The sequence below is a fragment of the Pithys albifrons genome, chromosome 1 (genome assembly GCF_047495875.1).
Source record: "Pithys albifrons albifrons isolate INPA30051 chromosome 1, PitAlb_v1, whole genome shotgun sequence".
Lineage (NCBI taxonomy): Eukaryota > Metazoa > Chordata > Aves > Passeriformes > Thamnophilidae > Pithys > Pithys albifrons.
The window spans coordinates 65,704,340-65,731,823 of NC_092458.1; the positions used below are offsets into that span (position 1 = coordinate 65,704,340).

At 39.8% G+C, this 27,484-nt stretch overlaps 1 protein-coding gene and 1 pseudogene across 1 annotated transcript in view; one reads left to right on the top strand and one right to left on the bottom strand.

The window, feature by feature from the left end:
* UBL3 (ubiquitin like 3) overlaps positions 1 to 27,484 on the top strand; it is a 61,870-nt gene that overhangs the window by 27,524 nt on the left and 6,862 nt on the right. Inside the window, exon 2 of the mRNA XM_071553165.1 lies at positions 23,338 to 23,446. Within this exon, the coding sequence (XP_071409266.1) occupies positions 23,338 to 23,446 (109 nt within the window). The remainder of the gene's footprint in view (positions 1 to 23,337; positions 23,447 to 27,484) is intronic.
* Positions 26,819 to 26,938, bottom strand: LOC139681210 (5S ribosomal RNA; annotated as a pseudogene).

The following is a 27,484-nucleotide window of genomic DNA, read 5'->3' on the forward strand; positions in this document are numbered from 1 at the left end:
GCATTCTCACTGTGTCGGTTCACTCTCTCTTTCTTCCTTAGTTCATGAAAAATGTGTTGCTTATCTTTATATCATACCCTTCTGTTTTCTGCTGGGTTGTTTGGCTCTCAGTGCTAACTGCACATGCACTTAATGATCCAGAGAGTATATCTTGACCTTTATCCCATACTGCTCATTCTGTTCAGAAAAAGTATTGTATATATGTCTGTTGCAAAGTTAACATTTTTGGGGTTTTTTACACCCCTTAAATTTCTTGTGCAAGTTTGTGCAAGAATTTTGACAACACAAAGGCAATATTCTAAAACTACAGACTAATAATGGCCAGCAGTGCTGTCCTTGTGGTTTGTCTATAGGGGTTTTGTATTTTCTTGCCAACCTTGAGTTATAAGGGACAGCTTCTTTATTCTGTTAACAATTAAGTGTGTTAGACTTTGATTCTGGGCAGTATTGTGATAACAGGTAAGTAAGAAAAAGGTGGACAGTGTCTGCTTATAAGCAGGGAAATATAATTTTTAAGGCAAACTGAAAACTCTGAGGTGCTCCTGGAGTGGTAAGTCCTGGCCAGCAGCGAGTCACAGCTGTCAGAAAAATGGGACAATACTAGTAGGTACAAGTAGGACAAAAGTTTGAAGGCAAAATAGGAGCTTACTTTGGATTGTGCTGACACTGAGCTACCCTGCAGGCGAAATGAATGGTCAGATATGTAAGAAACTAAATTGAGAGAAAGTGGTTCAATGTTTAATGTCAGATAAATGTGCAAACACAAATGAGTTGCCTTGGACTGGGTGCAGGTAATCAGAAAACACTCCTGAAAGGAGGAAAAGATAGGAAAACAGAGAAAAAAATTGATAGGAAGCAGAACTGTTACAAGAGGCAGGGAGGTCAAAGAGCATCCAGGATCACAGCAGTTCAGAGATGACTAGGGATTAAACAGTCATCAGAATGGTTTATTGCAGTTTGTGTTCACCTTCTGGAAATAAATTGGTTTTTGGCATCTTGACAAGTTGCAGTCAAACAGGAAAGGTGATGTAATGTGTGTTTTCTAGTGATTTGTACGTTTTCCCCAAGGAGCAAGAACTCACCCACCTAGAAAAAGTAAAGTTAATTGTATAGGATGATTCATGGGGGAAGCTGAATATGATATGCTTGTAGCCAGGTTTCCTCAGCATTGTATACTTATCTGAATTGCTGCGGATGGTTGGTTTCTTCAGTTGTATTTAATTCCTCATGTAGTTGCATGTAGTTCATTGTGAAGTAGGAAATAAACCTTAAATAGAGACAGTAACATGTGCCAATGTATTAATGGCCAGAAAACTGTCAGCTAAAATAACATCTGCAAAGGATGACTTATTGCGAAGCTTCTCTTCAAGATGTAACTCTTTCAGGAAAGAGTAAATGTGTTCTGATGCAGTTTCTAAGATAGCTGTAAATAAATGAATTGTCCTCTCTTGAGTTAGAAGGTAGCTGTGTATAGAATAACAGTTAATGTTGGACACACAGTATATCAGTCAAGCATTACCACTGGACCTTTACATTTATCTGTATTTGTCTTGAAACTATTCTTTCAAACTCTAATTTAAATTTTAAAAAGTTGTTTTAAAAAATGAGTGGAAGTGTTTCTGCTTTGTCCTTGTCTCTTCAGTTTTCTCAGAAGCAGTCACTGCATTCTGTCTCTCATTTTGGACAAACAGAGCAAGTCCTGTCTTAAGTGGAAACCAGCGCAGCAAATCTTAGTGTCACGGGTGTAAGTCTCAGAATATTAATTGTGATCAGTGCGAAAGGCTTCAACAGAAATCTTGGGTCAATGTTAGCTATGTCTTTCCTGCTAACTCTGTATATACTAACAATGCAGCAAATGTAGGTCTGTCTTTCTCTGAAAATGTTTTCTGGACAAGTTTTAGTTGGGTGTACAACCTGCAGTTTTATACATCAAAAATGTAATTGCGTGGTTTCATGAGCAATTAAAATAATTGTGACTTAAAAAACCCAAACAACTCTACAAATCTTTTATTTTATATAAAAATATCCAGTCTCTTAAAAGATATGTATTCATACTTCACAAGCACCTAAAGCTTTTATGGAAAGGGAATCAATCAGTGTTATTTCAAGAAATTAAATATTTGTTCTGTGTTTTTTGCTACTTCCATGCTTGAATGTGTGCAAAGAGGAAAAGATTTTGGTTAGTAATACAGTTTCTATCCTAGAGCATACTTTCAAGTGTTACAATAGAAACAAAAGCTAAAGAAGCTAGCATAAAAATACACTAAAATTCCTAAAGTACTGTTGGAATGACTGAAAGTTGTTTTCCTTACTAAGCACTCTGGATCAGAAGTTGTAAGGTCATTAAAATATGCTAATTCTGGAAGCTGATGGCTCAGAAGTTTTATGCTCTGCACATGGGACCACTGCCTGTGAAAACCACTGATGAAAAATATTTGTTGTTCTGTTTCTTAAGCTCAGAGTAGGAGCATGTACTTGGGGTGGTGCTTTTACACCCCTGTCCAGGGACAACATGTCAACTGAAACTGTTTGCAGTGTGCATAGTTAGGGCACAGCCTTCAAAATGCACATGGAAAGCTTTCTCAGGTTGAGACTTATGCCTTTGGCCTGTTGTCATGACCTTATGCTTCCAACTATTAATCTTGCTGCTTGCTTATAGGATAATTTTTCCCCATATGTGTTTCCTACTGTTTCTGTCTGCATTGGTTTGTGTGCAGGACCAACTCTATGACAACATGTGTTTGTTTTTGGAGAGACAGAAGGGGATAGAAGGGGGTCCATTTAGCGACTTGTCATCTTTAATATTTCTCTTTGGTTTTCTTCTTGGTGGTTTTCTACGAAGCAGTAGCAGCTCTTTAGGAGAATCTGTTTGGCTCCAGCCTGTTGCTAGGAAGCAGCAGAAGCAAGAGCCTGGGGAGCTGCGAGTCAGACTTCCAGGTTCTCCCCACAACAAGCACATGGAAATGATGCAGAGACCTCACTTGCACCTTCTTCTGTTTAGTCAGTGTTAGTTGGACACTCAGGATCCACTCAGAGCTTAGTTTATTCAGAGAGAGGAAAAATTAATAATTAAAAATCATTATGACTTTGTCTCTTGTGGGTTTAATGCCAGTTATACTTCCTTCCTTGATGAAACAAACAGTGTAATAACAAGGGATTACCATTGTGTTTTCCTTTGGAAACCTTGGAAGTCTTTAACTGATGAGTGTCTGTGAATGTAGCTTGTGAAGCAGAGAAGTAGGGTGAAATACCCTTTTGATTTATGTCCCTATACTAACTGAGCTTCCTGCAAGTACCTTCCCCCTTGCAAGTGCTGTCACCAAACCACAGAGAAATAATTAGAAGGCAGGAAATATTTAGGTCTATATTACAATTTGCAGAGTTCTGAAGGAATGTGTTTGTATGTATGTGCACATGTTTTATAGTAATGATTATCAGTATGTAAAGAAAGATCTAACTTACGTTCTTCCAGACTTCCCAGGGCACTTTAGACTTGTATGTAAGGCCAGACTTGGCGAACGCGGATTTGGGCAGGGCTCTCCCCACGTGGGTGTGCCCTTCCAGCCTCACAGTGGATTTTTTAGGTGAGGCACAGCGTGCGCAGAACTGGCCCCACCGTTTCAGTCCTGAGGTCCATCTGCCACAGCCGAGCGAGCTTGGACAGTGACAGGGAAGTCCTTGGGACTGTCACAGCCCCCGGTACTAACTGGGGTGACCCTGCTGAGCATCTGAGATGTGACGGGATGGGATGGCAGGGAGGCATTGAACTGCCAGGGAATGGTCCCACTGAGACTGGAACTCAGGTCTTTGGGATTCAGAGTCTGGAGTGCTCTCCTTTACACCATGGGACCGCCCCACCTTAGACTTAGCACACTTGTATTTGACCGAAATGTTACCTACACACAGAAATACCATATTATGAGTTATGTTTACTATTAAACATTGACGGAGAAAATAATAGATTCTGAATAGCAGGAAATTGTTATTAACCCTTAAATTCAGGGAGAAATAAGAAGTTCAGATATATGCAAAGGTAAAAATGCTGTTTTGTGGGTAAAAGGTTACTTTTTCTTGGTTAAATACAGTATTTCTAAATAGACCAAAATTGAGTGAGCCACATGCTGAATTACTTCCTTTTTGGACATGGAAAACATGCTTAATAATTTGCTTGAGGTAATAAAATGGATGGGAAAATGCTGTAGGAGTTAATAACTGTATAAATTGTCTTTGCGCAGTGAGGCAGATTAAAGGTAATATTTAAAGAGCACAAAGGATGTGCTAGGTAAGCATTCAGTAGAATTTACTAGTTTGCTTTAAGGAGACAAAAGATGTAATTTAGTAAGAATAATTGTGACAATGATTGTCATGAATTACGTCAAACAGAGCTGTTAATTTTCAAGAGCCAAAACCAGTCACAGAAGGCAGGAAAACATCCTTCACTTATGGCACTGTGGAACTGAGATTCTCCATAGAGATTTTACTCCCTTCTCTAGAATATCCAGAACAGGTTTGTGACAAAATAAGACTTCATCTGCAATTTAGTATTTTCCATAGGTAGATTTTTATACTGAGAAGTAAGACTGTAATTAATAATTGGAAGTGTTTGTGGGCGTATGGACTTTACTCTTTTGTTCATTTAGCAAGCTTTTAATGGGGAAAGATAGAAGTGCCGTTTGTAAAAATACTGATAATATTTGACTTGCAAAGGAAGCATCTCAGAAATCGAAGAGAAGTTTGAACTTGTGAGCTGACAAGCATTCTAGAATATAGGATTGAGATACTGTCTCAATTTTCTTTTATCTTTGTGAAAGTGTAAATTATTAATATTGTATGTGGATTCACACTAGTAGTGAAACTGAATTCTACAGATAATAGATCGTAATTTTTCACAGTGCTGTTGCCTGTGAGTTATAGTTCATTATAATTCAACCATATTGGGTCAGTATATGTATAATACTTAAAAAACCAGTGGGTTTTAGCAGCAGTCGTCACTTTTTTATTATTTAATCTGTTTTCTTACATGTGCCTCTGTTTGTTCACTTTTTTTGGCTTTCAGATAATTTGCTCTTCTCTTGCACTGATTTTTATAAAATCTTTATGGAGACTTACCTTTTATGAAGACGTTATGATTTTGATATTTAGTGTATTTAAGGTTGGTTCTGTTACGTTAATCTGTTATATTTCCCAGTATAGTCTATATGAATGTGTTTAATGTAATTTATTAATGTAAGGATTTTAGTTTAGTATAGATGAAGTCTATTCTCTTCACATTTAGAGGAAGGGAAATGGATTGTGGAGAACAGATGTGTGCTCAGTTCCTGAGTGTGGAAGAGAACAAGACTGCGAGGTCTAACCTGCCTAACACAAAGTGTACATGTGACCTTTTCTCCATTGTTTTGAGAAGATGACACCAAGGCTTTTGAGATTTGACTGTTGGCAGGTAATCACAACAATGGTCTCTCCTTCAGAGAGCAAACAGTACCCTGATGGCTTCACTGACGCACTCGGGGAGGAAGGTGAATGTGATCAGCTGGTTCAGTACTTGCATATAAAGCTAATTAAACTTTTTAATCCTGCCTTTGAGGCCTGTATTGGAAAGATCCAAAATACCATGGGTTTTGAAGAGAAGAGCTTTGCTTACAGGAGGAGTCTGTTTTGGTTCTCTGTGCAACAGTTTTTAAAATGTCAAACAAGTTTTTGACAGAGTAGAATATAATCTTTGATAGTTGATGAAAAGTTTCTGCACCTTCCATACTTTGGGCCAGCTTTTATTTGGGGAATATCCTGTTAGGTATATTTAACTGCTTGTTGTGTGAAAAGTTTGCAACTCAAGAGGTTCAGCTGATTAGTACCTTGGTTTTTCTTATTTTTAACTGAATATTTGTGTAATGAATATTTGTGGCCAGTTGCTTTTCATGATGTAGAGCCTCATAGGCTTCGTGTATCATTACAAAATTTGTAGCTGATGTCCATCAGTCTCGTTCCATGCCATGTTTATCACTGTTGTACTTGATTTTGTTCCTTTTGCTGCTGTTTTGTTTCCTTTCTGATGTTATTCCTCTGTTCTTTGCAGTCCGAAACTGGGTTGAATTTTTTTTCCTGTTTTTTTTTTCTATTTGTGGTTTGCTTTAGGGTTTGTTTGTTTTTTTCCCAAGGAGACAGTTTCCAGGTTCTACAAGTTTTTGTAGCCTGTCATCTTGTTTCACTTCTACATTTCCTCCATTGTTACTCTCTGTACTGCCTTTTCTAGTTGCTTTGTAGTGGTTTCAAACTTAATTAAAAAATCTTAAAATTAAACAAAGTTTTTGAGCACCACTTACAGTTTAGACTAAAACAGAACTGAACTGTCCCAGGTGGTACTCACCTGTTAGATAGCTGACACTCTAAAAGTGTTTCCAAGATGACAAGATTGAATGTTCCTGTAACGTGGTGATGTTTAGATCCCAGACAGTATCTGGCAGTGCACACTTACCCTGCTACTCAGATCCTTGATTTGTCATGTAAACACTACGCAGTGTTCATGCAACACTTACTTTGTATAATTTGATGGGCTGTTTAGGATAAGTAAACAGCCTTGCCTGTTGAAGTAATCAATGAAATAGTTATATGCACACGAGACTTCATTGTGTTTATTGAAAAGTAATTTCTGAATGAGAATGTCGGGATGAAAAGCAGATGATGCCATAATTGTGTCTGGCACCACTAAGGGACAGTATCTCCAGTTGCAGGTTGATGCTGATTGACCTTGCTGAATAGTAGCCCAAGCCCTGGGTCGCTTAAGACAATAGTTTTCTTGATAGCTGTTTTGTATGACAAATGCACTTCTCTTTCTAAATGCCAGATCCCCCTTTCAGCTTTGTATAATTGTGTATCTCCCAAACTGTTAGAGAAGAATGAAACAGATCTGACTATGTGGACTTTCATTCTCTTCCTTTAGAGCAGCTGTGTCCTTCTATACCACCCTGTATGTGTGTGCTAGACCCTTGTAAGAGAGGGTTGTTTCTACAATTCTACTGCTGTGCTGTAATTTTGACTTGGTAATTAGCTATAAAATCATTTAACTGAAAACTAGAACCTTTAGAACCATGTCACTGTTAACATCAGGCTGCATGCATAGAATTGTCATTCAGCCAATATATATTGACATAGAATCGATTGGGTTGGAAAAGACCTCCAAGATCATCGAGTCCAACTCTTGGTCCAACTCCAGTCCCTTTACCAGATCATGGCACTCAGTGCCACGGCCAATCTCAGTTTAAAAACCTCCAGGGATGGGGAATCCACCACCTCTCTGGGCAGGCCATTCCAATTCCTGATTACTCTCTCTGTAAGGATTTTTTTTCTGATCTCCAACTTAAATTTCCCCTGGCAGAGCTTGAGCCCGTGCCCCCTTGTCCTACTGCTGAGTGCCTGGGAGAAGAGACCAGCCCCCACCTGGCTAGAACTTCCCTTCAGGTAGTTCTGGACAGTGATGAGGTCTCCCCTGAGCTTCCTCTTCTCCAGGCTAAACAACCCCAGCGTCCCTCAGCCTCTCCCCATAGGACTTGTGCTCCAGTCCCTTCACCAGCCTTGTTGTTCTTCTTCTATGTACATATTTCCCCCCAAAAGATTCATACTAAGGAATGTTGTGTCTCCTGACAGCTTGCTAAATTCCATTCTTATCCTCTTCTCTCAGCTCCATTAACTTCTATTATGTCATGACAGAAAACACAAAGCTATGGCATCTTTCCTGTAATCAAAATATGATTTCTTTGTTTTTAAATAATGATTTTTGTTATAAATTGGACATCATAGCTGTCATGGACATCTATCAACAACTCTTAATTTGGGCAAGTTGAATCCCAGTAGGAAAGACAACCTTCTGGCTTGTTTTTCTGAGAGGTTGCTCTTTCTCATAACATCAAAGTGATGCTGTAATTGAGATAAATACAAAAGTTTAGTAATTGTGTGGAAAATAATTCTCCTTCACTATAGTTAGTTACAACCAGTGGTACCAGTGAGATTTTCACAACATGGTCAGTTGATGCTCTCTAGACTGTCATGCCTTTTTCATGAGTAAAAATAGGAGGTAAAGAGGTCTTTAAAACCAATTTTAGCATAGGTGGAACTATTAATACAACAGTCTTAGTTTTAAATCAAGATCTGTCCTGTAAAACAGCTGTAACCTGAGTGTATTATATGTAAAGTGTAAGAAACAGCTATCCTAAAAAACTAGCAGTCTTGAGTACACCAGAAACAAAAAGGAGAAGAGAGACAGGTCATCTCCACATCTCGGAGAACTCAGGCGGCTAAGGTGGTGAGTAAGTAGTAAGTATTAGCTGTATTGACCACAGGAAACTTAAGGATTTGCAATAGGACTTAAGTCTAAAATGATTTTATTCTGACAAACGTGACAATGTATGGAGGAGAAAAGCCTGCTAAATGATGTCGTCTCCTGTTGCTTACAAAAACAGATTCAAACAAATCAGTTCAGAGAAATAACACTAATTCCTTTTTGCTTTAAAAATAAGCATCATCGGTACTTTGGGGGACTTTCAATGGCATACCTCTGTGGTCATTCATACACAGTGTCTTGTAAACCATAATTGAGATGCAAGTTAGAACACATGTTGCCCCAGATTTACAGAAGCCAACCTTAGTCACTCCTCTGACACAGAGCAGATGGCTTGTTATAATGTAGCTGTTGGTGCAGTGAGAACTGGCAGCCATGGCTGGTGTTGGTATAATCACCACCCATTAAAAGACTGTTTTGCCTTCAAGAAGGCATCACTGTTCTCTCCTCCTGGTAAGGATTTAGTGAGATCCTAGACCAAGAGGATGTTTATGCTTAGAAAATGCCTGAATATCAATTGGATCTTAAATTTGTGCTTTTTGTATTTCTATGAAAATAGATTTTTCTGGAGGGCTGGAATGAAGCATTTTTATCTAATTCAATGCATTTTGTGTAGACTGGACATGCAATATAAATGAAGATAGGAAAAACAAATGTGTGCTCTCAAAAAATGCTTTTCTTACAAATTCATTTTTTTCTTCCTCTTCACTGTGATCTAATTTTCTTTGAAGAAAACTTTTATGGATGAAGAAGGTTGAGGTACCTTGCCAGGCAGACACAGTCTTATTTGGATGGACTTGTCTGCTGTGTTGGCAAGTACTTCACAAAGTCATGTGGTAGTCATACAGGGGTAGTCCATCAGGAACTAGATCATCCAAGGAAGTTGAGCAGGAAGTTAACAACTGCTAAATTGTATGTTCTGACTGTATAGGAGGCATAACAATTCTGGAGAAGGAGGAGACCAAAATAAAAGGGCAGCTTCAATTCTTTTAGTCATTAGTAGGCAGTCTAGATGTGCTAGTGCTCTTCATGATGGAGATAGGATAAGAATTATTATTAGGCTGCCACGTGGTTGGAAGAACACAAGCACTTTGCTGGCATGCAGTAAAAGAAAGGTGGGTAAGCTGTGCCTTTTAGCATTCGAAGTGAATGCAGAGCACGGTGAATAACTGGGTTAGACCTTATTTGTGATATTTTTCCATTAACTTCAGTCAGTTGACTTGAGCAGACTTCACTTGGGGATGCATTAGTGCCATAATGTTTAAATAGGAGAAAAACATGTAAACTTTGTGTAAACATGGCTTACATTTTTGTTGAACATTAAGGGGAGTTCATTGAGGAGGGAAAAAAATGAAAGGTAAAGAGTGTTCATTACTGAGAAGTACAGGCATAGGTCAAAGTCTGGCTGTTTGCTCTTGAAGAGTTGCATTCTGAATAATTGGCATCAGCATCAAAGTCCTTGATCTTTTGTCACATAATTCAGTGTTTTCTCTGGACTATTTTTGGAGGGAAACAATTAAAAAAGGTTGTGTTCTCATTCATATCTGAGTTGCTTGCTTTGATAGAGTAAATGAGCTCTCTGGTCATTGAAACATCCATTTTGATTAAAATGTGAACTATATTTTGCATCAGAGACAAAAAATATGTAATGTCCTGTCTCTTGCCTTTAATTATCACAGCTCAGTGATTTAGGTGGTATTTTGGAATGGCAGAACTTTGGCTGACTGCCATGATACACGGTAAGCCCAGTGAAGCTGGGAATCAGTAGCCATTAATAAAAATTTAATTTTATGGTGTTCCCTGAATACCATAAGTGAACTGAAACACGTCTCTAAGTCAAAGTGCAACTCTTTGCCTCCTTCATGTTTTAAAAGATATTTAAGATTCTTTTCCTTTTTTTTTTTTTTACGTGTACTCTCAAGGCCTGAAAAATTTAATGCTTTGGTGCTGACTAAATTGTGGAATCATACAAGATGAAGGGCCTGTCAGCAGAGTCCCAGTGAGATACTGCAAACTTAACCCCCTCTTGCTGGTTCATTTGATGTAGATCCTAAAGCAATCTTAGAGAGGTTTTGTTTTATTCATAGAATGTTCTTATTAATAGCTCAGAGTTGATATGAGGGGACTTCCAGGGGACCATGTGGCTCTTTATTTGGCTTTAGGGAGTGGCTTTTTCTCCCTAAGAGTTTTTCAAGCTGTGTCTAGTTTAAGTGGCGAATACTGTTTATATTAGCTGTAATCTTCTACTTAGTCACAGTCTGTTTTTTATACTGCAAACTGTATTAAAACCCATATAATGCAGCAGTTACTGGAAGAGGAAAGAAAAGGCAAAGTTGGGTTCAGAAGGTTGTTTGTTTCATTTCTCTGTATTATTTTTCTTCTGCTCCAAATCAGGCTATTTTTGTAGTTGATTGTCCCTTTTGGGGGGACTGAGGAGTAGCACATTTTAAAAATAGGCTTTGCGTTGGAGATGAATTTGTTTCTGAGAAGAAGTATAATCTCATGCTATGATCTTCATGAGCAAGACCTCATGAATCTTTATGCCTTCATAGCTAAGGGATAGGCCTTTCATTTTCAGGACAGTGGCATGATTTTTGAGGGGTTTGGGGGGTGGGTTGTGTTGTTTTTTGTTTCTTTGTTTGTTGGGGTTTTTTAGTTTGAGGTTTTTTTCAAGTTTTATTGTGGTTTTTTTCCCTTTCTAAATAAATGTGTTTTTTCCTTATTTAAAGATTTTTCAAGAAATTTTCTTAATTGGCTATTACTTGTGTCTTGACACTTATACATTCATATACATAAATATATACACTGACTTTCAAGTGATCCTTAATTGCTGTTCCTGTCTCACATGGTAGAAAACAGAAGCAGAAGGAAGAGCAGTTGGACTTCTGAAATAAAGATTAGCCAAGGAATGCAGAGAGCCCAATGCATCTTTATTATGTTTAGGTAACTTAATATGAAAAATCTCTTTTAAAATCTCCATTTAAAAATTGACAACATTCAAAAAACCAGTTCTACTTTCTCCTGAAAATTAACGTGTGGAACTCGATGATATCCATGAACATGTGCTGCTTGCAATTACAATTGTTTTGATTACTCCAATAAGTAGCAGCTCCCTTGGAATGTCCATTTTTTCATGTTTTTTAATGTTTTCTTTCTGGTCACATTTTTTTTTCCTGTCATTGAACTTCAGTTTTTGTCAAATTGAAGCTGATACTTGTTTTCATCTGGGTTATAACTGGAAGATCACTTTAAGCTTTGGGGTGGTCCCGTGGTGTAATGGAGAGCACTCTGGACTCCGAATTCCAAGGACCTGAGTTCCAGTCTCAGTGGGACCGTCCCCTGGCAGTTCAATGCCTTCCTGACATCCCATCCCGTCACATCTTGGATGCTCAGCAGGGTCAGCCCTGGTTAGTACCGGGTGCTGTGACAGTCCCGAGGACTTCCCTGTCACTGTCCAAGCTCGCTCAGCTGTGGCAGATGGACCTCAGGACTTAAACGGTGGGGCCAGTTCTGCGCACGCTGTGCCTCACCTAAAAAATCCACTGCGCAGGCTGGAAGGGCACACCCACGTGGGGAGAGCCCTGCCCAAATCTGCGTTCGCGAAGTCTGGCCATACGTACTTTAAGCCTTGCATATGGTTTTACTGACCTGCTTGGGTTATAAAATTGTAATGCCTCCCAGTCTAGGTAATCTTCTAGGAATGTTGGTTAAATCAAATTGAGCCGTACAAAATTGGTTAAAGATAAGAAAAAATAATTGATTGGGGAAGGAGAGTGTCTGATTTGCCCCTTGGACTTGGAAAAAGTAGCTATGTATGGAACTCATTCCTTGGAATTCTATGTTCTCTTTTGTCAGCAGCAGCTTTCAAATTGGAGATTTTAGGCATTTCACAAAATAAGTATTCACAGACTTGATGATCTTGCATCAGTCTTTTAAAAGATGACATTGAACTCTCCTAAATAATATTTTAAAATATTGTGTAAATATTCTCTCTGGAGAATACATTAGAACAAATGTTGAGTGATGATCAGAATTAAACCCAAATTTAAGTATGTGCCTAGAATTATCATTATTCATGTTTGTGTGGTGAACTTCTAAGCTTCAAATACCGACTGGTAGGAGAGGGTGAAAAAAGGTGATGGGCTTATCCAGGGGCAGCTCTGGAGAAGAGGTGGCAGGATGGTAACACAGATGGTATGGGCTGATTTCACTTTTAAATTCTGGAGTCAAATGTGTGTCATTAAGATATTTTTAGGGAGACAGAGATTGAAAATATAGAAATAGACACCTTCTTCTCTCTCTCTCCTACTCAGTTTCCCACTTCAGAAAGAAAATATGGAATGCTCTTCTCTCCTATTATTGCATATAAGTTCAGAAGAAGTCATACTAAAGCCTGTGTTGGTGCTTCATCACTAACTCCATGTACTACGGGTCAGGGACCCCCAGGATATGTCTCACCAGGATGGCCTGGTTCCAGAGCTGCTGAGAGTCCCTCCTGAGAGCAAGGGCTCTAAACCCCTGTGGTTACCAAACCACCTCTCTGTGGCTGCTTTCACCAGAGCTGACTGGTTCAGTCTGCAAGCGCAAACTTCTCGTGTGTGTGCATTGATATTTGGTGAAGTTTTGCTATTATTTCCACTCTTCTGTTTGGAAATGACTGGCTCAGCATGGTATGCTGCTTGCTAAAATGATCTCTACCAAAATTTCCTGTTAATCTAAATACATTAATATTGTGGACGGGTCCAAAGGAGACCGCACACACCAATATGGTGTTCAGGCAAATCCCAAATTTATTCAAATTAGACAGCATTTATAAGCTGAGATAACCCCGCCCCGGGCACAGCACATCTGACTCCATAGGCTAAGGTTAGAAACATATAAGGTAAAATCCAAAGCCTCTTCCGGGTGAGATTGCTGGGCTTGTTGTTGTTTGACCTCTAAGTCTGGTATCACGTGGTTCGTCGGGACCCACCAGAGACAGTGGGCGGCAACACATCAATTTCTCTGTTTCATGTTTTAGTCAGTTTATCTCTCAGTGGAGGTATGCTTACTCCCAACACTGGGATGAAAGGATGAGCTTTGAAAACAGCAAGCTTGAATTCCACATGGCTTACTTTCTGCTTTTTTTACTACCTATTTGTATTAAGTCTCATGGTCTTCTGACATGTGTTGAAGACATGGTTTACTGTGTGTTTAATTTGCATATTGCCATCTTGATGGACTTAGACAATTTATAACCTGTGCAGGTTAAAACTGCCCTGTCTTTGGCCAGTGAGTCATCAGAGAAGGTCTCTCTCTGAAGCCTCCCTGTGAGTGGGTTCTCCTGGGAGGCAGCAGGACACAAGTTAATTCTGTACCCTGTGATTAAAGGATGTATTTGGGATACAGTAGCCTAAGTTCCAGTTTACCTGAGAAGACTGGATAGTTGGGTACTTGCATTATTTCAGGTAATGGATTGCCTTTATTTTCTCGAACTGCTGGGAGAGAAATTATTCCTGGGTGGACACTTATTCCATAAAACCATCAAAAAATTTTTTAGTGATAGAACCTCAAGAAAAAGTTATTCCTCTGTTTTTACTGTCTTACTAAAACTGCTTTTTTGTTGAGAATTCTTAGTTCTTAATTAGCTCCAGCAGACACTTTGGTGTATTCTCCTTGCCCCTCTCCAAAAAAAAAAAAAAGGCAACCAAACCCCAAGCTGAACAACAACAAAAAACCCAACTCAGCCTTGTTCCAGGAATGCAGCAGGATAGTAAAGGAAAGAGTGTGTAAGCTACATTGAGATCCATTGTATCTTACTGGTTATTCATCATAGTGTCTGTATTAGTTTATTTTGAAGAAAATGCTTCCTACACGTCTTCTTAAAAATAAACCTGGAACTCATAGGAGGATATTGCCGTTGTTCCTGTGTTCTTTGAACTGAAGTGAGGAAATGGATGAAGTGGGACCAAGCACTAGGATTTTAAGTTCAAGAATGTCATGGTTTCCTTAGAAACAGCTAGTTCTGTCATAGCTCCTGAGTTAAATGCTTATAGGATTTTGCCTTTTTTTCCTCTCTGAATAAAATTTGCTTTATTTTGGTTTTCTCTTTCTCTTCACTTCTAACTCTTGAAATTTGCTGACTTAATTTTTAGCAGTGCAAAGTTGCCTTAGCAGTTCCTTGTTTGAGAAAGCAGTTGCACATAATAAGGAATTTGTTTCAGTTTGTAGTAATCTAAGGATGAGTGTGTCATCGGAATAGGCTATGAAGTTCACCTTAGTCTTGAAGAGAGTGATGTGGGATGCTGTCACAATTTCCTGGTGTCATGTTGGGATTGTCCTACTTTCACAAGTGGTGTGGCTTTGAATGAGTGATACAGCTCTGTCAGTCAGCTGCAGGTGATGAAACTTGTGTTTATTCACATGGACAGTTTGTGTTTCTTGTCATGTTCCATGTCAATTTTTCTTTTAGAATGATAGAATCGATTGGGTTGGAAAAGACCTCCGAGATCAAGTCCAACCCTTGGTCCATGATATGGAGTAAATTAATTATGGATGCGAGGTATGACAAGGGTAGAGCAAAGCCCCCTTGTGCATCTAAAGATAAATGAAGGGGTTCTGAGTGTTGCCAAAGTGTAAATTTTAGAGGTTCAGTTGAGGAAGTGCATTTAAATTACCTGTATTTGCTATAAAGTGTCTGGTGAAAATGGTGTCTAGAAGTGTGACTCTTAAGAACTGTAGTTTTATTTATTTTGCCAAGTAACTCTTGAGTAAGACTCAAGGATCACGGATCTTTTCTCTCTCATGGAGAATGTTTGCACTGTTGGGCTACAAGTTCATACTTCTGCTCACTTGCTTTCTTACCTTATGCACCACAGTCCCTCTATCATCTTGTTTCTTGTCTGAGAAGGAGCTAATATTATTCTGGATGTGTCTCTTAAATTCCCATGAAGTTCCAGAAATCTTCAGGAGGCTGCTTGGAGTAGAGAGTTAGATTCAACTAACTGGTCATGAGCTGATACAGTTAAAATGAAATGGAAGAATAAACAAAGTAGGGGTATACCTGAAGGGTTTGGATTTCAAGGAGGCAGATGCTGATTAAATGTGTTGGGTTAGTAATAAGGGGCATATCTGAAGAATTTGTATGCTTGGTGTTTCTTCAGGTCAAAGACATGCAAGTTGTAAAATATCTGTATGATAAATGAGTGAAAAGATGTGAAGAAAGACTTTGACAGTTGAATAATCATCTCAGGAAGGATGTTGAGAAGGAGCAGAGAGGAAATAATGGCGTAAAATTCACAGTATATATTTACCCAAATTAGGTTATGACAGACAGGTTGATTAGCCAGTTTTCTTTGCAAGGAGAGTGTTCCCCAGAGGAGGGAAATGCAGAAGAAGCGTGTTCTGTCTGGTCTTCAGTGAGTAGTTAATGTTGAGTAGGAAGGGATCGGTTTGGGAATGCAGTGTTAGATAGTATGACTTGGTTGGAGAAGATGGTAAGGTACTGCATTCAGTGTGGAAGTGTCAGACTGGCAGCTGTGCTTAGTGGAATTCTTTAAAGATAGTTTTGGGACCAGCTATCTTTCTGATATTTGTTTATCCTACTGACACTGGGAAAATCAGTATGCTCATGGAATTTGTTGATGGTGAAAATGTGGAAGCATTGGTAGTACAGAAGATGATCCTGGTGTAGTATGGAAAAGATTGGATTATCTCAAAGACTGAATTAATAGGAACAAAATTAATTGCATTGATATAAAAATATTCTGAGCATCATGGGTGGTTAAAAGCTCTGTTTTGTAATGCAAGCCTGAAGGTTTATGTCATGGAAACAACTGGGCTAGAGATGAGCATTGTGAGAATACTGCATTGCAAATGTCAGACAGTTGTGATGTTTGTATTGAAAGCAGAGAGGCTTTTGTAGCCAATTTAAGTATCATTTTAGTTCAAGTATCATTTTATAAATTCCTGAAATACTGTGTAGAATTCTAATTATACATACTTAGGAAAGATTAATCCATATCTGCTTTAGTCTTGATTAAAGTGAATAGTAGAATCATTCACTATGGAAAGGACCTTAAGACATTTTCTAGCCCTCCTGCTGGAAGCAGGGTCACCAGTGAATTCAGAATAGATTTCTTGGGGCTTTCTCAGTTGGATCTTGAAAATCCACAAGGACAGAGCTTCCAAAGCATCTCTGGGTCACCACTGTTTTGATGTCCTCAGGGTGAAAACTTTGTACCTTATCACTGTTCAAAGCCTCTTGTTACCATTTGTGATGGTTGTCTCTTGGTGTTCTGTCTTGGACCTCAACAAAGAGGTCGTTGTCTTGGTAATTTAAGTTTAGGAAGGCTCCTAAGAGGTGCCCTCCGGGCCTACCAAGCCCAGTTTCCTCAATCTCTGTTGATGTGCTTCAGAACTCTGGAGACAGCGATCCCACCAAGGGCCAGCCTTTTAATGATGAAAACCTTTGCTTGTTTAGTTTAGCAAAGTGTGTCCTTATCTGCAGATATAGAAGAGAGCCATAGGAACCCCAAGGATTTCTTTTGCTGAAGCACAAAGTAGGTGAGTGTAACATCTCCAGGAATTAAGCTGGGAATGAGAAGAAAGCACTCAGTGGAACTGTCAGGTTCTACAGCAGCCTTCCAGGAAGTGTGAAAACCGAAGTTTTTCATTATATTCAGGTGGATACATTTCCAGGAGTGACCTGGCATCCAGAACCTGCAGCCCCTGCTGTTTTGGCCTGAGTTACTCTGCTGTTTCACTCAGTTATTTGGGCTTAGTTCAACCTCATACATGAGTCTAGTGGAATCCAGTCAGCCAAGTGCACTGCATGGTGCTGGAAGGTTTCTCTTTGGCCTAGAGTCATTAGGAAACATTGATGTGTCTTTGGAGAACAAACTTAATTATAATTATGAACTCCTTCAACTAAGAAGTAAGGGTATTGGGTGTTGAGAAAAAAATTGCTTTGTGTATGTATTTTAATCTTAAAACAACTGAAGAAAAGCATAGAAAACAACATAGAAAACACAGCTTATTCTACATCTGCATATGTGCAATGCCAATTTTTCTTCCAAAAGTTGTGGTCACAGTTATTACTAAAATCTTTGCAGAAAATTTATATTTATGAGTTTATTCTGTTTGGCATTTTTATTTGCTTTTGGTTTTTGTTGTTGTTTACAGAATATAATCTACACTGAAAATTTTTATTGTGTATGCAGCGTAACTGATGGGGTAGTTACTGGAGCTGTGATTATGAGATTGGGGGGAGGGGGAGAGGGTTTGCATGCTTGAGATCACAAACAGAATGTGCCATTACATAATGTGCAGGGGAGTTGTAGTCTGCAAATTGTATTTAATCCTGCTTCTGGTACTGTAGGTGCTCTTGACTGCTTTCACCAATGATGTTGCAGTTGACATTATAATCAGAAGTGTGAGGATATGATCTGTATTTTATTGAGGTGCTGGAGCGGGTCCAGAGAAGAGCAACAAGGCTGGTGAAGGGACTGGAGCACAAGCCCTATGGGGAGAGGCTGAGGGAGCTGAGGGTGTTTAGTCTGGAGAAGAGGAGGCTCAGAGGTGACCTCATCACTGTCTAGAACTACCTGAAGGGAAGTTCTAGCCAGGTGGGGGTTGGTCTCTTCTCCCAGGCACTCAGCAATAGGACAAGGGGGCACAGGCTCAAGCTCTGCCAGGGGAAATTTAAGTTGGATATCAGAAAAAAATTCTTTCCAGAGAGAGTAATCAGGCATTGGAATGGGCTGCCCAGAGAGCTGGAGGTTTTTAAACTGAGATTGGGGACATGGCACTGAGTGCCATGATCTGGTAAATGGACTGGAGTTGGACCAAGGGTTGGACTTGATGATCTCGGAGGTCTTTTCCAACCCAATCGATTCTATGATTCTATATCACTGTGTCATAACAAAAGGCTGGAATTCCCTTTAGTAGCCTGAAACACCTCCCCAGATAATCAGGATGGTCCTTGTTACATCCCCAGTGGAAGAGCAAACTTGTCAGGGCCATGAGAATTGCAAGTGTCTCTTGCGACCAAGACACTTGATGAGAGTGGGTGTAGAGGCTTCAAGCAAGGGATACGCACACAACCTCCTTGCTGACTTTTAACATACAGGATACAGAGTAGACAAGATCACTAAGAATCCTTTCTTAACTTGAAAAGTTAAAATTTGCTGCTTTTGTGTCAAAACTACTCTACCTAGCCAAGTTTTTCTTCTGTATTTTGAGTAAATATGCATACTCATATGTTTGTCTTTTTTTTTCCTATTTCTTATGGTTCTGAGCTTTCATTAGTGGAATTTTGGCAGAAGTATTTGTTTCAGATCCCCTGTACTTTGTTTTCAAGATTAAGTAGTACAGCAGCTGGAAGCTGTTAAATTTCCCACTGCTCTTGAGGGGAATGAGATTAGACTCTCAAGGCACGTTTTGGGGTTCTTTGCTTCAAACCCTTTAGGGCAGTGTGATGTGCAACTCAAGACTAAGATTCCTTCAAGGCATGATTAAGAAACATAAATATATATCTTATATATAGACAGAGACAAAAACATGCAAACTAAATGTGTCAGTGGCATGCTGTACTATAAATAAGAAAATACTTTAACCTTGCATTAGAACGGCTGTTTCCTTGCACTTGATGCAACATCTGTTTGACTGGCTTAAGAATTTATTTTGGGCTTCTGCTGATATTTGGTAATTTTTTTTAATATAAAGATACTCATCCTGCATTTTACACATACTTTCTAATATATTCTGTAAAATTACTAGCTTATCTTGATGTGCTTTTTATATTCCATAGTAAGACTACAAGAAATGCTCTTCGGCAACAAAAAACTTATCCATCTTGAGGGGGGAAGAAAGAAGGATCTAACATTTTTCACTTTTTTTCCCCCCTCCTGTTGCTTTATCTTGATTTTATGTTGTCTGTTAACTGCAGAAATATGATTTAAGAAAATTTTCCAGGTATCCAAGATGGTTTGGGTTATTTTTCAGTGATATTCATGTCTCTGTATTCACTTTAGTGCGCCTGATAATCTCAGAACTGAGTAATGAGAATACCACAAAACATGTGCCCCTGATGTTATGCTAGCTGAAAACTCAGTTCTACATTAATGCTGTGCTATAATCATACTTTAAGTGCTGGGAAGGGCCGATCTTCTTGGTTTGTTTTAACCATCTCCTTGTAGGATCCAAATCAGCTAGGGAGCTGATGGTTTGGTGTCATGTCTGCTGCCTAGGAAAGAGCTATGATCTTACAAATGCGTAACCCACACCACAGCTAAACTACACCCAGAGTTTAGGGACTGCTTGACTAGAGGGAGCCAACTAAGTGTCTGGAGAGCAGCCAGGTGGAAAGGGACCTCAGGGTTTGGATTGACAGGAGGCTGAACATGAGCCAACAGTGTGCCCAGGTGGGCAAAAAGGCCAATGGGATCCCGACCTGTATCAAAAATAGCGTGACCAGCAGGACCAGGGCAGTGATCCTTCCCCTGTACTCTGCGTTGTTGAGGCCACACCTTGAGTATTGTGTTCAGTTCTGGGCCCCTCAGTTCAGAAAGGATATTGAGGTGCTGGAGCGAGTCCAGAGAAGAGCAACAAGGCTGGTGAAGGGTCTGGAGCACAAGTCCTATGGGGAGAGGCTGAGGGAGCTGGGGTTGTTTAGCCTGGAGAAGAGGAGGCTCAGGGGAGACCTTATCACTCTCTACAACACCCTGAAAGGATGTTGTAGCCAGGTGGGGATTGGTCTCTTCTCCCAGGCAACCAGCAGTAGGACAAGAGGGCACGGGCTTAAGCTCTGCCAGGGGAGGTTTAGGTTGGATATCAGGAAGAAGTTCTTTCCAGAGAGAGTGGTCAGGCATTGGAATGGCCTGCCCAGAGAGGTGGTAGACTCACCATCTCTGGAGGTTTTTAAGGTGAGACTGGACGTGGCACTGAGTGCCATGATCTAGTAATCAAAGTGGGGTTGGATCAAGGATTGGACTTGATGATCTCAGAGGTCTCTTCCATCCCAACTGATTCTAGGATTCTAAGGGTGGGTGTCTAATGAGCCATTTAGAGTATGGGAAATGGATATGGGGAATGGGAGTGAGAGGCAGGATGGCTGCCTGTCAAGAAGCACCTCACCTGTAGGGTTTACATAGGCTCTAGTGTCAAAAATTTGAGATTGGTTTGTTCGTTCTTTTGAACAGGCAGCCCATTCCAAGTACAGTAACAGTTTGGGATGCAGTCGGTACTTCCTAAATTTTTGGCAGTGTATTGGTGTTGCAATGATTAATGCTTCAAAAAATAATTAAAGATAATGAGATATAGAGACAATGGAATGGAATCAAATGCAGTACACCCCACCTCCAAAAGCTGTAGCATGGCAAGCTGATGACAAGAACTTATTTGCTACATAGACATTTTTATAGTGTCATCTGAATATGTACTTAGTAATTGATGTGGTGCTGTATTGCAAACTGTTGGTTAAATAGGAAAAATTAAAATGTATTAGAGAAATTTTGTGGGTCTAAGGGCCTAATATAAAGGACCGAGCTGAAAGGGGGGAAGCCAGCTCAGTGAGAGCTCCTTCTTATAATCATTATGAAACAATTGCTGAACTAGTCAAATTGGTCCATTTGTTGATGACATTTGAAAAATGCTCGTAGTGTAGAGAGAAAGAAGTGTTACAGAGAATTTTGGTGTGGATGGACCCAGACATGGGAGAAATCTGAAATATCTTTGTGATGCAGAATAAATCTTACACTTATCCTCCTTTCCCTCTGAGGGGTGGAGTAATAGGATTGGGATGAAATTTGGAGCCATGTGCTTTAGGGTGATACTGCCAAGTTAAAAGCTTGGAGTCTGAATAATTGAAGGAGTTGAAGTTCAGAGGGGTATGAGGTAACCGAGCAAGCAGCACGGTGCAGTTATGAAGAAGGTGTATGTGCTGTTGGAACACAGTCACAGAAGGTGTTTCCAGTAGACAGAGGAAATTACTGGTGGTGTTGTACAAACATCTGGTGAGACATCATTTAGTATGCTTCAGAAATAGGCATCTGTTTGAGGAGAAAATAGAAGAAATTGGAATGTGCAGAGACAAGCTCCTAGGATGGATGTGGAAATAGATACCTCACTAGAGAAAGCTTGAAGAGCTTGTCTAGGTTAGTCCAGCTAAAGAAACCATATATGTAGGGGTTGTCTGTATGTACATAAGTGAAAACAGCTAAAGGGGGAGAAAATACTTAAATTGAAAGACAATATAAGCAAAAGAATAAATGGACGTAATCCAACTTTTTGAAGTTGTAATTCATTACTGTAGTCAGGGTTTTGGAGTAAAGAGGATCTGTGGAACTTGGTCTGCTTTTTCTGCTAAATATTGGTGAGATTTGAAAGTAATTCTTTAATCATTGTGGAAATATCAAAGAAAACAGAACTTTAATGTGTATAGCCAAACGTGTTCTGAATTGTATGAAGAATTGTCATTGACTAAATAGCATTCCTGCAACTTTTCACCTTAAAGTTTTTTTTCTGTTTCCTGGTATGCAGCAATACTCTTACAGGGGCTGTGGTGCTTTCTCAGAGACAGCACTGCTTGGCTGCTTTCCTGGTCTAATGGTAGAATCTGTTCTCCAGAAGGGTGTTAACAGGAGCACAGGGAAGGGAACCTAGCTCTTTCATGCTCACTCTTTTTATGCTTGCTACACTTTGAAATAGAGACCAAATTGCTTTTAGGAGAGGGGTTATTTTCTTCATTGACCTTGAAGTGTGCTGGATCATAGAGATTGTAATTTGGATACCTCCATTAGGTGCTTGAAGATGAATCCAAGCCAAAGCGTTCAAGAGGGAATAGACAATCTGTCTAGAGAGTTTCTGAAATAAGTGGAGAGGAGGTAACTGAGGCAGGGCTGTCATGTGGATATGATGCACTGAGATTTTTGAGGCTGAAGAAAACTTGGGCATTGCTGTAAATTTTCCCCTTGGTATTTGATGCAGGAAACAGTTTAGTGCATTCTGACAAAGAAAGCTTTGTTGCAACTTACCATAAAGTGAGAGCCGGTTTGACAGTGTGACTTGGAAAAAAGTATCCAAGCAGTTAGGATACTGAAATCCTGCTAGAAGTTGACAGAAATGTGGGCTTGTAGGTCAGTGCACAACAGCAGCTCGACTGCTACTTGCCATGGGCATTGGTAAGTGCTAGCTACCCAAACATCTTTTGTGACTTCGCTAGCAGTTACTTGAGGAGCCAAATTTAATCTCTTTAGCATTGTAAATAATGTCATAGTCAGCTCATTATATGTGTTATTTTAATGCTGTATGGGAAAGGAATTGTATTCAGTAATTTGCAAATAGAACAGAGGAAAATTATGGCTCAAGGTGCTGACGATAATTTTTCTTTCATTAATATCTTCTATCTTATTGTGTGATATTATTACTGTCTTGCATGTGGACCTCAACCACTTTGCTTGTAGTGAAAGAGTGGTGGGACAAAGTTTTGGATTCAGAAGGCTGGCAGAGGGATTCAGTCTCTGTGGCCACTGGAGCCCCTGGCTGAGATTAGGGCTGGAATGAGAGTGCTCGGGTTTTTATTTAGGCTCACAGGCTCTTCAGGGGCAGAGTTTGATATTTTTAATGCTCTCTAAGTTAATGTTTCAGGTTTATATTTTTCCTCTTCATTCAAGAAGCTCTGTTGCCAGTGTGTCCTTACGAGAATTCTTTTCTACTCTATTGAAGGCTTTTTTTGAGGGCACAGTTGATTCAATCAGTAACTATCACAGTTTTCAGGTGTCTATAAGCAAAACCACCAGCTGTTAGAATTTAATTTTTCTAGATTATGTGTAAGCAAACAAAATTTTGTTGACCTCTTTGGCCTTCTTTTTAACACCTTCTTAAGCTGTTTTCTCAAATTACTTGGATCAATCTCCTTCCAAAACCAATGGTAACTTTTCAGTTACCATAAAAAAAATTTAAATAATTTGTCTTCTCTGTAGACTTTCCTAATACTGATATTTTTTATTATTTATTTTTTTTACCAGATAAATTTGCGCCTCATCTTGGTAAGCGGGAAAACAAAAGAGTTCCTATTTTCACCGAATGACTCTGCTGCAGATATTGCAAAACATGTGTATGACAACTGGCCGATGGGTGAGTAGCTCTGTGGCTTTGGATCTTAAACTGGTGAGTGAGGAGCTTCCCTATATTGTCAGATTAAAGTGTCAATAAACTAATCTCTGTGCTCAGCATTCAAATCTAAGTATGTTTATTGGGTATCTGGACTGGTTATAAACCTACAGACATATAAAAATACAGTTGTCTTGCCTTTTCCCCCAGTTTCTTCAGTTGGGCAGATTTTTAGATGTCTGGACTGTTTCCTACTTAATTTCTAAAATTTTCTCCCCCAAACTGAACTACTTCTTTCCGCCATCTTTAGACACTTTCCTTGATCAATCATGTTAGAGGATCTAGTAAGTGTGAGGAAATGTTAGAGATGTAAAACCTGTTATGTGAGGGCAGCTAATGTAAAGCATGGCATGTCACAGGAGCCCATTAGTAAAATTGAGTCTAAGTGCTTCTTCCTTACTGTCCTTATCTTGGAAAGGATCTGTAACACTTGTATTTTTTCAGGGAAAAAAAACAAATATAAAAGCATGTTTTAAGAGACATTAAAAGACTGGAGGTTGTTTGTGTGAATATATTTGGTGTTATGCAGGAATACTGGCTTCAGAAAATGGACCTGAGAACTTAAGATGTGTATTCACATACGTGAATAGTTCCCCAAAACAAAGTGCTTCTGTTCTGCCCGACTATGATTTCATGGGAACACAGCAAAGCACAGACATAGCATTACATACGATGAAAGAAAATGCTTCTTTTGGTACAGGACTTCATTTGGGTTACTGTTTTGATGTTAAAAAGACTACTATTTAGGCAAACTAAAACATTGTCCTATCTGTTTTTGTGGTGCCTTTATCAAAGACATATGGTGGATGAATAATCTATGCCAAGAAGTTAGTGTTGATAATCTGTATTTTAGGCCTTAAGCTGATCTTTGAGGTCAGGAAAAACAGAGTTTCAGGGGACTTGTTTTCTGTTTGATTTTGCTGGGTTGCAGTATTATGTATTTAGTAAATATGTAATGAAGGAGGAGGTTTTAAGTCCTCTGAAGTACTAGATACAGATGTAAAACACTTTAACAGCAAGAAATATGGTTGATGTAGCAATCTCTGTAGCTGCTGTGCATATTTTAATGTGTGCCTTCAACATAGTTGTCATAACCAAATGTTGTTTGTGTACTTTTATCTGAATTAGTAAAGGCAGAACTGGATTTTTTATCCTGCTCAAGTTTAGGCCTGAACATGTGATGTCATGTTCCCAGTCCTGTGAAGAGCTTGAAAGTTGCAGATTCTGAGTTTAGAGTTAGGAAGAAACCCAGACTTTTAAGTCTCTTCTTAAAAAAAAAAAGAAAAGTAGAACCAGACCTCTAAGCCTCAGTTCAAATACCTGCTGGCCTGAGGGAGTGCTCTAAATCTTGATGAATATTTAATTGCCTTTGCAAGGAAGAATAGTCTCAACTTAAAAGACAGGAAAAGATCTGCTTCAGAATAGCATATAGATTGGCACAAACATTAGCCCATTAGCTGTTTTCAGACTGAGAGTGCTCTTTTTTGCCACAGGACTGAGAAATCTTGATTAGGACTAAAGTTTCCTTGAAATAGAGATGATATGAAATGGTTGTTTTTACCACCATTTTGACTTGTCACAATCTTCTGGGGAAAAGTCAATAATTATCCTCAATCAATGCTGGCGGGATTAAGGCAAACCTCTCCCCACCTCTTCTGGCAATACAGTTGTTAATTAAAGATCTATTGAATTCTAGTAGAAAATGGTGAATTTATTTTAATACATATTCTCTCCTTCCCCTTCCCCTTTTCTTCTAAATAATATTAACTTTTTTCTTGTACAGCAATTATCTGAACTTAAAAAAAAAGTAGATTCAGTGAGTCGTTGGCTCATTTAGTCATCAGTGGAAATTAAAATCTGAATTCATGTCAGAGAGAAATGTTTGAGTCTGCCAGCCAAGAAGCAGAAATTAAAAGGATGGGTAACTTGGCAGCTTAACAGTGAGAAAATACCTGTGCCAAAATATAGTCTGTCTTCTTTTGCTTGTGATTCTGCATCATTATGGCACTGTAAACAGGATGAATTTTTCCTCTTTACAGCCATAGTATAGTGAAATTCAGATTGTATGGGGGGAAAAAACAAATTGGTATCCTACAGTGTGATAATTCAGATCTTGACATAAGGCCAAAGCATAGCAGAAGGGGCATGTGCTTGAATTGCAAGACAGTTGAATGAGACCCTGAGTGGAAACGCTTGAAATTCAAATAGTTTTGCTTGCCTAATTTGATCTAATCTTATGAACTAGGCACAGAGCAGCACCTGGGAATGTTGCAGCCTCTGCTGTTGGTACCAGCCTTGCCCGCCGTGCTCTGGGGCTGATGGGTCCTACTGCCCTTGTCTCTGCCTGCTTGCTTTTTGCACCAGATGCCTCTCTGTACACTCTGCAGCCATGGCTTTTATTTTAAATGCTTCTCCTTCTTCCCTTCTCAGTTCTTCTCCTTTTGTGGTGCCAGTTGATACTGCCTGTGTGTTAATTGTATGTTCCCAGTGAGCAGGTTGGTTTCTGTAGCTGATTGGGATCCCTTGCTGAATATTCATTTTGGTGTATAAACACTACAAAAGCAGGGAGAGAGAACATTTGTGAACAACTTTTGCCAGATATCTGGTCAGCTAAGAAACTTAAGACACTGTATTCCCAAAGAGCCCATTTAAATTCAACATTTCAAGGCTTTATGATACTTGTTCTGAAAGCAAAGTGCATATTTATTAGTTTTTCACATTGTGACAGGGAATGGTAAAAGATCATTTAAACTTATAATTTATTTATGATGGCTTAAGTGTTATAGGAAAATGCATGCTTGCCTTTCCCGAACCACTGTTTGCCACATTAAAACATCCCCGGATTGGCCTTTGAGATGTTCCTTAAGATGTATTGGTGGGTGCCTGCTCTGAGAGAGCCTCTGTTCCAGCTCTCCATGGTGGCTGTTGGGAGCTGCTCAGGCCACTGCCCCCTCTGGACATGTAACTGGTTGGATCTGGCCATCATCGAGCAGCGCTGAGCTGCCTCTGGAGTTTTTTTCCAGTGCTGTGGTCTCAGAGTCCTGTTTCAAATGGCCCATCACATGTGCTTTCCCTCTGTGTGTGGCTGCTTCCCATTGCTGGAGAATGCTTCTAGTTAGTCAGTTAGCTGTTGAGGACGAGTATATATGTATGGCCAAACTTTGCGAACGAAGATTTGGGAAGGGCTGTCCCCACGTGGGTGTGCCCTTCCAGCCTGCGCAGTGGATTTTAGGTGAGGCTCAGCGTGCGCAGAACTGGCCCCACCGTTTAAATCCTGAGGTTCATCTGCCATGGCCGAGCGAGCTTGGACAGTGCCAGTGAGGTCCTCAGGACTAGAACCTACAGCACCCGGCATTTCCCAGGAGGTCTCCCATCCAAGTACTAATCCGGGGCTGACCCTGCTTAGCTTCCGAGATCTGACGGGATCGGATGTCAGGGAGGCATTTAACTGCCGGTGAGGAGGAGTATGGCTTGAGAAACTTCTGAATGGACAGAAATTAAGACACTTTTAGCCTGGGTATTAAGAATCAAGAAGCAATTTGTATATATAGAATATTTTGTTTAGGACTTGTATATGTGCTGAATATATCCTGCAGTCTGTGAAGTCAGTAATACTTATGCTTGCAGACGTAAAATTATGTCTTATAATCCCCAGTATCAAATAGTAAATGGGGTGGTCCCGTGGTGTAAAGGAGAGCACTCCAGACTCTGAATCCCAAGGACCTGAATTCGAGTCTCAGTAGGACCATCCCCTGGCAGTTCAATGCCTCCCTGACATCCCATCCCGTCACATCTTGGATGCTCAGCAGGGTCAGCCCCGGTTAGTACCGGGTGCTGTGACAGTCCCGAGGACTTCACTGTCACTGTCCAAGCTCGCTCGGCCATGGCAGATGGACCTCAGGACTGAAACGGTGGGGCCAGTTCTGCACACGCTGTGCCTCACCTAAAAAATCCACTGCGCAGGCTGGAAGGGCACACCCACGTGGGGAGAGCCCTGCCCAA